This window comes from Pelodiscus sinensis, chromosome 4 (assembly GCF_052426305.1).
Source record: "Pelodiscus sinensis isolate ZL-2025 chromosome 4, ASM5242630v1, whole genome shotgun sequence".
NCBI classification, from domain to species: domain Eukaryota; kingdom Metazoa; phylum Chordata; order Testudines; family Trionychidae; genus Pelodiscus; species Pelodiscus sinensis.
This window is the reverse complement of record NC_143055.1, coordinates 72,946,494-72,960,504: the sequence shown is the minus strand read 5'-3', so window position 1 is coordinate 72,960,504 and position 14,011 is coordinate 72,946,494. Positions and strand designations below refer to the sequence as shown.

The 14,011-nt window shown below is 39.0% G+C and overlaps 1 protein-coding gene across 1 annotated transcript in view; it reads left to right on the top strand.

The window, feature by feature from the left end:
* The window catches only part of CPE (carboxypeptidase E), a 91,374-nt gene extending 82,770 nt beyond the window's left edge, over window positions 1-8,604 (top strand). The window contains exons 7-9 of the mRNA XM_075930160.2: window positions 1,437-1,536; window positions 3,629-3,747; window positions 5,506-8,604. Coding sequence (XP_075786275.2) covers window positions 1,437-1,536; window positions 3,629-3,747; window positions 5,506-5,604 — 318 coding nt within the window. The 3' untranslated portion in view covers window positions 5,605-8,604. The remainder of the gene's footprint in view (window positions 1-1,436; window positions 1,537-3,628; window positions 3,748-5,505) is intronic.
* The last annotated feature ends 5,407 nt before the right edge of the window (window positions 8,605-14,011 follow it).

Below are 14,011 nucleotides of genomic sequence, written 5' to 3'. Positions count from 1 at the left end.
AAAAGGCATTATATTTGCACTATAGAATTTCACCTGTTTGCTATTAACTATCTAAAAAAAAGCTTCAGATTCTTTGCAGATGGATTAATTTCCCCAAAATAATTGAAAATATGGTCTGACAAGGTATTTTCAGAGCTGTAGATACCATAACACCTTAAATTGCCTGCTTCTGTAGCATTGCTAGCTAGATCATTGAAGCGCAGTTGCTTTAATCTGGCAGAGGATTTAATCTACCTTCTGGAATTTTGTACATGATACTTACAGCTAGATTCTCAGCAATGGCTGAGAAGTGTGAAGTGTTATCCCACTACAAACATGGCCTTTCTGCTCTCTTATGCTATATGTGAATCCCTTAGAATCAATTAGGGCAGTTTAAAGGATGCCCTTTTCTAAATTATACCAGCTGCTAGTAGTGCCTTAATGACAGCAAAAGCTCAAGAGACTATAGAGAAGTCTCAGTTGGATACCCTATCCCCACTTGTACCTGTAGTACCTGATAACAGCTAAACATGCTACATGTCTTTTACTGGCTGGTGAGGCTGTTTAGCCTGACAGTCCAATGGCACTGCAATACAAAATGGCCATATTGCACCAGATGATGCAGGGTGCAGCCTCCAAAATGAGGTTTCATGCTTCTCAGACAATAATGTGAGTTTTACCATTAACTATAATTGGAGCAGAATTGGATCTTGTGGGATCTTCCCAAGGGCTGAGTGACTCTTGTAAAGGAACTTCAGGGGGTAGCTGAGTTAGTCTGTACAGGATAAACTTTAAAAAACCAACAAATAGTCAGGTAGCACTTTAAAGACTAACAAAACATGTAGAAGGTATCATGAGCTTTCGTGGGCATAGCCCACTTCTTCAGATGACCAACATTCTGGTCATCTGAAGAAGAGGGCTGAGCCCACGAAAGCTCATGATACCATTTACATGTTTTGTTAGTCTTTAAAGTGCTACCTGACTATTTGTTGGTTTTTTAAAGTTCATCATATAAAGGAGCTGATTTAATTGGGAGATGAATCTGCTCACCTCGCACATTAAGTTCTAAATGCCTTGCAGGACCAGACCCTAAATTCCTATATTTGAGAAAACTTAACAGCATGTGGGAAAGATGTACACCAGGCTATATCCCAACACCTTTCATCAAGTCTCTGCATACTCACTAACAAAAGGTTTCAAGGGAGTTCATACTTCCCTTCATGGTTTGCTGCGTATTTGTAGCAAAAACAAATTAGTCACATCAACAGCTGAACCCTGTTGGCTCAGTCACTTTGTAATGTTCCATTGTGAGGGTCAGAAATTATCCTTGCTGCTTATTTTCAGCATGTAGCTGTGGGGTGGTTAACATGCACTCTCAGATATGTTACTGACTAAAACAGCTGCCTTTTCTTTCAAGAACATATGTAAGTATTTTCCCATATATCTGTCTTTTTCAGATACATCGAGGAGTAAAAGGATTTGTTAGAGATCTTCAGGGAAATCCAATTGCGAATGCTACCATTTCTGTGGAGGGAATAAACCATGACATTACATCAGGTCAGTGCCACACCTTAGGTGATTAAGTAGCAAGGAGTGTTAGAATGTGGTTGCTGTGCCTCTGTAGCATGCAAGTTGGAGTTAGATATTATTAGCTGGGTGTGGTCAGGCTGCATCAGTTCTTAGATGGGAGACATCATGGGGTTAGGAAGAAAATTCTTCATGGGGCAGGTTGGATATTCTATATCTGCTACCTGCAGGATTTCTTTCACCTTTCTTTGAAGAAGTTCATCGTACCTGCTGTTGGAGATTGGTCTGAACTAAATAAATTGCTGGTCTGATCCAGTGAGCCAGGACTTTTAGTCCTAATGCTACACGCTATATGAAGTATTATTGGTGACACCTTTCTCTTTGAGAATGTCTAGACTGTAATTATGGGGAATGAACTGTAGCCCAGGCTGACATGACCAAGCTAGCTGCTGTGGTTTCACTGCTCTGGCTCCTGAACTAGCAAGATTAAAACAAATTTGGATATGTGAGTTGGAGCTGCAAACACACCTGTGATACCAGTCTGGACAAACCCCGAGTCACTGTGGAACTATGTTCTTGAGCAAAGAGCTGTTAGAAGTGCCATGTCTGGGATGAAACCGAAAACTCTGGTCCAAATCCCCTGTGATTATTAAAGATCCCATTGTGCTTTGTGCAGGATTAGGAGAGTTAAGCACTAATCTCCTTGCCAGATTCCAGTTTGGGTAATTGCTTTCTGGCTAGATAAGCTCCTCAGTTGTTTGTTTGAGAGTGTGTTTTTTCATTTCCTGTTCATGCTGACAGCATGCAAAGTGTTACTATATGTTCATAATTTGTCATGTTAAACAGCATATTAGTTTGTTAAGGTGCTAATTAAATAAATACATTTCCCATAGTTTGTGAACTATTGTATGCTATAGTAATTTCCCTAGCAATGGATCCTTCTATTCTACTGAATTGTATGGCATGGAATTGCTACTCTCTCCAATTGGCATTTCTCTTCGTGATGTGTCCCCATGTTACAGGGAAAGTGGGAAGCAGCACCATCAACCAAAAGAGCCATCTGTAACCTTAGCAGTCTCCTTTTACTGTACATAAAATAAGGGAGGAGGAATGAAAGGCAAAGACCAGTAAGGGTATGTCTACACAGCAGCGTTATTTCAAAATAACAAAATGCGCATCTACACAGCAAGCTGTTATTTCCAAATAATGTTGAGGTGGAGGACTTTTGTGACCCTCATTTTATGAGGAGTAAGGGAAGTCGAAGCAATGACGTAGCTGACATTGCGTATCTTGATTTGACTTTTGCCCTGCTGTGTACCCTAAGAGAGCTGCATGAGGATTGAGAGAAGGAAAGAAGCAGAGAGGGAGAGGATTCTGTGTTCCATTTGAAAGGTCAATATCCAATGTGTGTTGTCTGTTGCTGGGAGAAGAAGATGTTTGATACTGCACCTCACACTTCTGTAGTGGCTAAATGCACATTCTGTGTAGTATTCAGGGATAGAGAATCCTCTGAAAAGGGACTTTTGTAAATTCTAATGAAATACTGCTCTGTAAACAATGCACAGTGGGCCTCATTGTCCTTACATTGGGGCAGAGGGTCAGCCCTATTGTGCGGCTTTGGGATTATGTTTTTATTTTACATTTCCTTCATTTGTTTACTGTAAATAAAGATTACATACATAATCTGGTACCTCCATTTATTGGTCAGCCTGATAAAAAATGTTGCTGCTTTCACATGGCTATATAATCTCTAGAGTACTCTAATATTGATGGATGGGGATTTACTTCTGTAACTCTTGCCAATGAAAGACTTCCAGGAAAATGGTACACATCAAAAAGATACTGTAATACTGTAAAGAGAACCCTTATTACATGGGGACAGCCCTCACATCATGTATTACCACAAGAGTTGAAGTGAAGGTTGGCTTACATTTGTCAAAAATATATGGTAAACATTTTTTTTAAATAAATAAATTGCCTCATTGCATTGCATAATTGCTTGTATATTGAAATCCGGGCCAGCATTTCTGGGATTATATTGTAATGGCAATTACAGCCATCTTGTTTAGCCAGAACTAATTAGTTTCTTTTCTTCAGATGTAATGTTTTTCTTTCTCTTCAGCCAAGGATGGTGATTACTGGAGATTGCTTATACCTGGAAACTACAAACTTACAGCCTCAGCACCAGGCTATCTAGCAATAACCAAAAAAGTGGCTGTTCCCTTTAGCCCTGCCATTGTGGTGAGTACTCCCTCATTGATAGGATTGTCTTCCCTTCTGAAAAAAAGAATAATAGAATATGATCTTTTATATTACATGTATATTTATAAAAACCTGAAATCTAAAGCAAAACCCCTAGTTGCTCTTCATTTGTAACTGTCTATACCCGAACCTTGTCAATTTAGAAAATAGCCAAGAAATCTTGCCAGAGGCAGGGCAGAGACAGAGCTTGGGGGTAAGGTGGGGTGTCTTGGTCCCAACACAACGCCAGAGACAGCCTTGAGTAGTACCACTCCCCAATAGGAACTGTGTGACCTTTCCCCCCACACACAACTCCTTTCTAAGTCAGGATCCCTACAATTACAATACCATGAAATTTCAGATTTAAATAGCTGAAAGCATGGCATTTACTGTGTTTAAAATCTTATAATCATGAAATTGACCAAAATGGGCTGTGAATTTGGTAAGGCCCTATAAATATGCTGAAAAGTAGGACCTCAGTGGGACTTAAGTAATGTATGGGCTTTGTTTGATCCTCTGCACAAGAGTAAATTTCCCCCTAAAAATAAAGTGGGACAAACCTATCCTGGATGCAATTCCATAGAACATGAATCAGGGAAGATACTACACCAGTGCTTCTTTAAAATTATTACTGGTAGACAATCAGCAGTGAGTCAACATAATGGCTGTGTCTACACTGGCCACTTATTCCGGAAAATCAGCCGCTTTTCCGGAATAACTTGCCAGCTGTCTACGCTGGCCCCTTGAATTTCCGGAAAAGCACTGATAATCTACTGTAAAATCATCAGTGCTTTTCTGGAAAAACTATGCTGCTCCCGTTCAGGCAAAAGTCCTTTTCCGGAAAACTGTTCCAAAAAAGGGCCAGTGTAGACAGCACAATAGTGTTTTCCGCAAAAAAGCCCCGATCGCGAAAATGACGGGGCTTTTTTGCGGAAAAGCGTGTCTAGATTGGCCACGGACGCTTTTCCGGAAAAAGTGCTTTTCCGGAAAAGCATTCTGCCAATGTAGACGTGCTTTTCCCGGAAATACTTATAATGGAAAACTGTTCAGTTTTAAGCATTTCCGGAAAAGGGTGCCAGTGTAGACGTAGCCAATATGTCATAAGGTAGCATTTGTGTTGCTTTGCCTGCCTGAATTCTGACATTGGTGTTTTTCTCCCTGTATTCATAGGTGGTAGACAAAGCCACAATGGTAATTCACAACATGACAGGCTAAAGTAGATAGGTGCCCAACTGTCAGTGAATTTCAATGGAATTTGAGCACCTAACTCCTTTAGAGTCTTTGAAAAACCCAGCCTAAAATGAGGGAACATCCCCATTGATCCCAACAAATATTTGTTCTCTGATCATTTCTTTCACTTATGGTATGTCTACATGGCATGGCTATTTCGGGATACCTCTGGTATCCCAAAAAAGCTACCCCGTGTCTTCACAAACCCGCTTGCTATTTCTAAATATTTTTTGAAAAAACAAGCATGCTATTTCAGCATCCCGGTAACCCTCATTCCACAAGGGTTAAGGGATATCTTGAAATAGGGCATTTTTTCAAAATGTGGTGCAGTGTGGATGCATGACATTTTGAAATTGAAATTCAATCGAAATAAGATAGGCAATTTGTGTAACGAAAATTGTCCATCTTATTTTGAGTTTAGGGTCTGTGAAGACGCTCCTTTACTAATCTAAAAATGGACTTCCCTTGCCTGCTCTACATTCCCTACATGTTTAAAGAGTCATCTTTTTTTATTGTTTTTTGACCTAGGTTGATTTTGAACTGGAGTCATTATCTGAAAGAAAAGAAGAAGAAAAAGAAGAGTTGATGGAATGGTGGAAGATGATGTCAGAAACTTTAAATTTTTAAGTAAAATCTTTGCATTTACAACTTTTAATCTATTGTGTGTTGACTTAGTATTATGTACTGTGGACAGACCCTATAGTTTAAATCTTGTGCAGTTCACAATATTTAACTTTGATTTTTTTCAGTAATCTCTTGATCAGTACTAGCACTACTTAAAAACTAGTAGGCTATTAGCTAGAGAAATAAAAACAATTAATTTTTATTTCATATTCTTATAGAAAATTCCTTTTACGTATACTATAACAAAAATGAGTAAATGTCTCAGCAGCCTAAGTAGACATACAATCTTCTATGTGTAATTTGCAAGTCCAGAATGTGTAGATTAACTCTGGATTTAAAAATACCCATAATTCTTAGTCAATTTCATATACTGCCACTGGCAGTACATATGAGCAGAAGATGTTCTGTATTTGAGTTATAATGAAAGTAACTGAAAAGGTGTATGATAACAGTTTGGTGTTGTAAGTAATGTTTTATAGGAATTAAAGTCTGGTATAAAATTCTCTGTGTTATTGTTGTTGGAAGCTATTTAAACAAACAAGAAACAGAAACTTACAGCTTGTAATGGAAGGAACTTGCACAAGCATTTTCAATGAAGAAGACCCAATATTAATAATCGGTGTCTGCTAATAATCTGATAATTTATCCCTTAATCTGTTACTGTTACTCTACAGTTGAAATTGGGGGGTTTGGTCACTCAGTAAAATTCTGAATTGCAAAAGAAGAAACACTGCCAAATGTGCATTTTGTTAATATGCTTCTTGTGCTTGTGAAGTGTTCCATTGAGGAAAATGTTGAGTGTATCAGCTGATATATAAATATTAGACACCTAGTTATGGAAGATCTGCTAAAGGTTTTATGTGGCTTGGATAAACAACCAAGTTTCCAGTCCTCATCCAAAGCTATGTAAACCTCTTCAATTTTCAAAATGGGTTGGAAATCTACAAGGCTATGTCTAGACTGCAAGCCTCTTTCGAAAGAGGCTTTTTCGAAAGATACGTTCGAAAAAGCCTCTTTCGAAAGAGAGCATCTAGACTGTACACTGAACTTTCGAAAAAGCAAGCCGCTTTTTCGAAAGAAAGCAGCAAGTGAGTCTGGATGCTCTCTTTCTAAAAAGCCCTGTTTGCTTTCAAGAATGCCTTTTTTCGAAAGAGCACTTTCGAAAAAAGGCGTTCTTCCTCGTGGAATTAGGTTTACCACCATCGAAAGAAAAGCCGCATTCTTTCAATTTAATTTCGAAAGAACGCAGCTGCAGTCTAGACGCAGGTGAAGTTTTTTCGAAAAAAGGCTACTTTTTTCGAAAAAAACCCTGAGTCTGGACACAGCCCAACAGACAGGCATTCTTTCTAGTGCACAATGGCCTGAGCCTGGCACTAATAGTGTTCTTTGAAACTCTTATGTGTTTTACTTCTGGTCTGATCTGAATCTAGGAGAAACTCCAGTAGGTAAAAGTGAAATATATACACTAAATTTTTACTAAAATATTTTTGGATGAAAAATTTACGTTTCAGTTCTAGACAAATGTTTGGATCTCCAATTTATTTTTAGTTATCTGAATCAGTTTGTTGCATTATTTAGTCCATGAAAAATGAATCTTTCGGAAGTCACAGTATAGAACTGGACTACCAGATCCTCTGTTGGTTACACTGAAATCAATGGAGCTATGCCACTTTATGCCAGCTGAATCTAACTGAAGTGTAGAGTGTATTGCCAAGTGCCATTTAATTTAGGATCAATTGTCTGATTTTTTTTTCAACAAGCAATGGAACAGAAGAAATTGAATATTGTACCACCCTCTCTCAAATAATAGTTTTATTAGCCTGTATTTTCAGTCACTGGGGGTTGCAGGACTCAAAATTAGATCATGGGTGTCCAATCTTGCTGCCACTGAAATCAACGTGAAAACTAACATTTATTTCATGTGTTTAGAAACTGATCTGCTTTAGAGTCTATCTTAACATTCACAACAAATTGTGTGCTTGGACTTCCTGCATTTCTTAAACAAACATAGCTCTTTAACTTTTAAAATAATACACCCAAGATATTGTGTATTTCCCTACACTGAACAGTATTAAAATGAATAACCGGTTCCTATTGAACCAGAAAAATACTATATAACAGGTAGATCAGAGCTACAGTAAAACAGTAGACACTGGACTACAAATCCCAAGAGAACTTTTCTTGTAAGAGTTGTAACAATGGAGTAAGCTGTAATTCAGTGAATTTTGTAACTTCATCTCAGTCATGCTGACGAACCGTTGTCCCAAATACAAAATGTCATTGATACAGTGAGAGTTTGATTTTAAAAAAAAAGTAATCATACCTCCTGCCCGCATGTGCATAAAAGGTACAGGACACACACACACAACACAGACATTAAATATTAACCCACTTATCTGCATATGTATTGAACTACTGATTCTATTTTCAGAAAAGCTGGACAAAAAAAATTGTATGAATTAAAACAAGGAGGGCTAGCATTTGGCAAATGGCTACAGAGTTGTTTTCAGCCTGTAAATTATTGTAATAAGGCAAGTGTACATTTGTACAAAATACAACATAACATTAAGTCAGAAGTTACTGTTCAATGGTGCAGCTCCTATCATGTAGCCAATTTTTCTGCATAGGGAATTTTGTGTTATAGTGCAGACATTATATCTAACTGAACCTCATAATGTACTGTATTTTTAAACCGTGCATGTATTCCATGCATGTCATTACTGAATCTATTGTTTTGTGCATTTGTAAATTAAATGTAATGTCCCCACAACTATTATTGATTTACTTCAGATGTCTGCTTACTATTAACTGTACTGAAACAGGCTAATGTAATTAAATATTATGGCACCAGAACCACTGCCACTGTTCTTACTGTAAGTAAAAATGCTTAAGAACAGCATAACCAGGACTGTCAATAACTAGTTTATGTAGCTTCTCTAGTTGAACTGATCTGTGCTGTGGGATTGTGTATGTTGCAATCGAAGATTAAAAGTTGTTATGTGATGCAGAGTTCTTGGGTTGAAAAAGGCACATTGTACAATAAATACACAGCTCTATTTAAAATGTAAAATGTCTGAGTATGTAAAATGTCTGTGACTGCTATGGAGGATAGGGTCGTAATTCAAAATGATCTGGACAAATTGGAGAAATGGTCTGAGATAAACAGGATGAAGTTTAATAAAGACAAATGCAAAGTGCTCCACTTAGGAAGGAACAATCAGTTTCACACATACAGAATGGGAAGCGACTGTCTAGGAAGGAGTATGGCAGAAAGCGATCTAGGGGTTATAGTGGACCACAAGCTGAATATGAGTCAGCAGTGTGATGCTGTTGCAAAAAAAGCAAACACGATTCTGGGATGCATTAACAGGTGTGTTGTGAGCAAGACACGAGAAGTCATTCTTCTGCTCTACTCTGCGCTGGTTAGGCCTCAGTTAGAGTATTATGTCCAGTTCTGGGCACCGCCTTTCAAGAAGGAAGTGGAGAAATTGGAGAGGGTCCAGAGAAGAGCAACAAGAATGATTAAAGGTCTACAGAACATGCCCTATGAGGGAAGGCTGAAAGAATTGGGTTTGTTTAGTTTAGAAAAGAGAAGACTGAGGGGGGACACAATAGCAGTTTTCAGGTATCTAAAAGGGTGTCATAAGGAGGAGGGAGAAAACTTGTTCATCTTGGCCTCTGGTGATAGAACAAGAAGCAATGGGCTTAAACTGCAACAAGGGAAGTTTAGGTTGGACATTAGGAAAAAGTTCCTAACTGTCAGGGTAGTCAAACACTGGAATAAATTGCCCAGGGAGGTTGTGGAATCACCATCTCAGGAGACATTTAAGAGTAGGTTAGATAAATATCTATGAGGGATGGTCTAGACAGTATTTGGTCCTGCCAGGACGGCAGGGGACTGGACTCGATGACCTCTCGAGGTCCCTTCCAGTCCTAGTATTCTATGATTCTATGTTCTGTGGTCATTTTCCGTCCTCCTTTCATTTCTTGAATGTTGAAAGGGCTCAGAATGTGTGCCACGTTTCAGGTGTCTGCCTTACTGCAGCATTTCTGGGAATCCCTATATTTAGAATGGCAGATCCCATGGTTACCAGTACTGCAGGCGATAAACATCCAGCTACTAACATGCTCACTATTTCAGCATTGCCAAACCGAGTATTCAAAAATTATGAATTTTAAAAATAATGAGATTAAAAAATATTTGGTTTTTTTTTCTTTACCTTTTGGTTTCTGAGCTTCTATGATGTACTTGGTTTGTGTTTTCAAGCTTTTTTTAACAACTACAACAGGCAGAAATGTACTTAGAACAGTGAAAACGGAGGCTTTCACAGAATCTTATGCCTCCAGGAGCAAAGGCTTTATAAAGATGCCACAACATGGCAAGAGTGGCAACGCTGCTTTTTATCTTTGCTAAGAGTTATTAAGAGAGTTGTAGTAACTGTATTGAGCAGCCTTTAGGCACTGATTTCTACTCAGCTTGTCTCCTTCACTTTGCTTCTCTGAGACCTAGATATTATATTTCAACTTTCATTTTTACAACCAAGACACAAACTCCTCTTATTACAAATCTAGATCTTACACTGAATTAAATGCAAGACAGAATAATGCACTCTGTATGGTGTCCTATTGCCTGTATATTACATGGTCTATTAACTCAAGGTGCCACAGATTGTTGTATCGAAGACACAATTTCATGGAAGAAGTCCAGGAGAGAAGCTGGCAGTTTTAGGAACTGTATAGGGAATAGTTGGGGCCATTAACACCTGAAAAGATTATTGGAAACAGTTCAGCATTGTAGTATTAGCTAGATGTTTCTGTTAAAGTTTCAGCAACAAAATTCTACAAGTACACTGGAGTCCTAGAATCAATGCATGACAACATCTAATCTGTACACTTAGGGCTTGATCTAAAGCCAACAGGAATCAAGATAAACCCCTTTTATTGGACTTTGTTTCAGGTTCTTAGTTAGAGAACTGTATGATTGTCCTAGAGATGCAGGAAGAAAGATAAAATGCAATGCTTGCGTGGTTTAATTAGACTGCAATTTATTAGCTTAACTATGCTGAGAACTAATTAGCAAAAGCTCATACAGTGTATGTGAAGAATCCTCAATTACTTCTATCTGGTGAAGTCTGCTGTTAGTCTCCTACCCGCTACAACTGGTACAATTGCTGGAACTCCCTGGCTACGTCTAGACTGGCATGATTTTCCACAAATGCTTTTAACAGAAAAGTTTTTCCATTAAAAGCATTTGCGGAAAAGAGCGTCTAGATTGGCACGGACGCTTTTCCTCAAAAGCACTTTTTGCGGAAAAGCGTCCGTGCCAATCCAGACGCGGTTTTGCGCAAGAAAGACCCAATCGCCATTTTCGCCATCGGGGCTTTTTTGCGCAAAACAGTTTTTAGCTGTCTACACTGGCCCTCTTGCGCAAAAACATTTCCGGAAAAGGGCTTTTGCCCAAACGGGAACGTCAAAGCATTTGCGCAAGAAGCACTGATTTCGGACAGTAGAACGTCAGTGCTTTTGCGCAAAATCAAGCAGCCAGTGTAGACAGCTGGCAAGTTTTTGCGCAAAAGCAGTTGCTTTTGCGGAAAAACTTGCCAGTCTAGACGCAGCCCCTTATCCTAAGAGGGCTGAGGGATTATCTTCTTCCTGTACTAGATATTTGGACCCTGAAACCTGTTCCCCAGGTTCCTTAGGAGACACCTGCCCCTAAGTCCATTTCCAAGTCTGGTTCACCACGGAACTGGATACTTATTAGCCTTCTACAGGGTAAGCAAAATAAATGACTGCTTCCTTCTCTCCTGCAACAGTCTGTCAAATTTTATAGGAAAGAGAGGAGTGGCTTTGGATTGCCAGCACTCTCTCCAGTGTCTCAGTAGTGATCACCCATTTATTCCTATTAATAAATAATGATTTTTAAACACTGGCTCATTAACCTCATTAGACTGCTTTTTAGAACATATTCTCCTTGGGGCTGTGTCTTCCTATGTGTTTCCACAGCTATTAGTAAATGGGACTCTGGTGCGATGTGGGGCTGCTAGGTGGATACTTCATTAGAAATACTAAACAATAATAACAGGAAAATCACATTACACTATTTTACAGTCCAGTAACATGAGGTGAACTAATAATCAAGGATCAGTTACAGGCAAATAGTGAAGGGAAGCAAAAGTAGCACTCTTGCACATAGGGAGCAGTATTGGACAAGCTCTTGCTCTGTACTCGGTATGTTCTGTGACTCATATATCAAACACATACCATGCAGTATGTCAAAACCTCTTCCACATTCCAACAACTTTAGCATCCAAGGTAAGATAAACAAATTGTAAATACCAAAGGATTATAGAATGGATGAGAGGAATTTTGTCAATGAGACTTGTTTATTAAAAATAGTCACCTGAAAGGTCAGGTTGTGTGACTGCCATAGTGAGCATCACACTGACTTCAGTGGGACTACTCTTGTGTTTCAAGTTAAGGATGAGTGTAAATGCTTTGTTGGATTGATACCGTGGTATTCTGAAAAGAGAAACTTCAGAGTGGAGGTTTGGCTTCCGACTTCGCCAGCCAATGTGAGAAGATTCAGCATGTCTCTGTTTCTCATGCACATATGAGCAAATGGAAGGCAGAAAACAACGTGCTGGTTTGGAATGATGAGAGGAGAATAATTGTCTCAAGCCTTTGGCAGAGCAAAGATGGAAATCACTGCTGAACTATATTGCAACAGGACATGAGCCATTACTGCCCCAGGAAACACACAAACTCTGTCTTGAGCTCTCCCATTCCAAATATGTACTACAGTGCCCTTTTGAATATATGATTATATGTCAATTTAGTTTCAAGACATGAAACATTTGCACAATCTTATCATTTTTGTAATATCTTAAAAATTAGACATAGCCTGCTGGGATATGTTTTGGGGTTTGTTTGTTTTTAGAAGGAAAATATTTGGAAGACTTGATAAATTAGTTCAGTGGATATTTGTTTGCTGATGGTATTGCAAGATGCCAGGATAAACCCAAATTAACAAGACAAGTATTCATTAGGGCTAGGCATAACTTTACATGAATTTCTGGCATATTACCTTACAAGAGTGCATAGTTAGTCTCCTGGAAAACTAAACCCAGACAAAGAAAACTACATATGAGTACACTTAAATGTGAACTGCCACTAGAGTATAGAAATTGATCTAATCGAAGTTTTTGTGTGAAAAGCCACTAAACTGGAAAACATTTTCACATAGACTTGAAATTATTTTTTCTCTTTATTTTTAATCTGAGACATTTCCGTTTTCATCCTGGCTATAAAGCATTGTGGCTTCTAAACTACAAATAATCCAAGGACAAACATACAGGGTACGTCTACATTGCCCAGTCTTGTGCAAGAACATATTGCCCATATTGTCTGTATTGCCCAGTCTTGCGCAAGAGGTTTTTTTTGCGCAAGTCTACACTGCTCCTTCTTGCGCAAAAACCCCGTCTTGAGCAAGAGCCAGTCTGCCGGAAAATAAGTGGAATATGTTCTTGAGCAAGACGGGGCAATGTAGATGTAGCCACACAGATTAAAGCAGGGAAAAAAAGATATGCAAGAAGTATTTCCAAAGTACCAAAGTGATTTAGGAGCCTAAGTCACATTGAAAAGTCCAGTGCATGGGCAAACAAATATATACTGTAGCGCACATTATTAAAATGAAATGCTTTTGAAAAAAAATACACAAGAACTACATAGATCTCAAAAGTCTTTACTTTCTAACACCAACACCAACACCACCATCAATATTTTGGTATGTATATCCATATATATGACCCAGGTTAGCGAGGTTCTTAAATAACTCAGCAGAAAAAATAAAATACTCTATTGTAAGAATGGTTTTGGGGGGAGGTGTTGAAGCTATTGCCCCCAGATGTTGCTATCTGGCCGCCCTGCTCTGAAAGCAGAGCAGTGAGAATGGTGGCTGCTGGCTGAGAACCTAGCTCCAGCAGCAATATAGTAATGAGCCTGGATGTGGGGTAGGAGTGTCCAAGGACAGACCCCCAGCCCATGTCTTTGTGATCACTGGGTGCAGATGGGGGACATTTGGGTGCAATGATGTATTCCTTCGTGTAATTACAAACCGCTGTGCATCCCACTTTTGTCTACATTGTCACACATTTTCCTACACCACCAAGACTCCAAATGTCATGGCACAAAAACTTGCCGGGTGTCTACACTGCACGCATGTTCGTGCGCAAGAAAATTTACAGTACAGTGTTGGAAAACAGGGCTTCTTCCAGGAGGATTATTCCTCTCCACCTGAGGAATAAGCCCTCTTGTGCAAGAGCTCTTGTGCAAGAGAGCAGTGTAGACAGACAACATGAATTTATTGTGCAAGAAACTCCTATGGCTAAAATGGCCATCAGAGCTTTCTTGC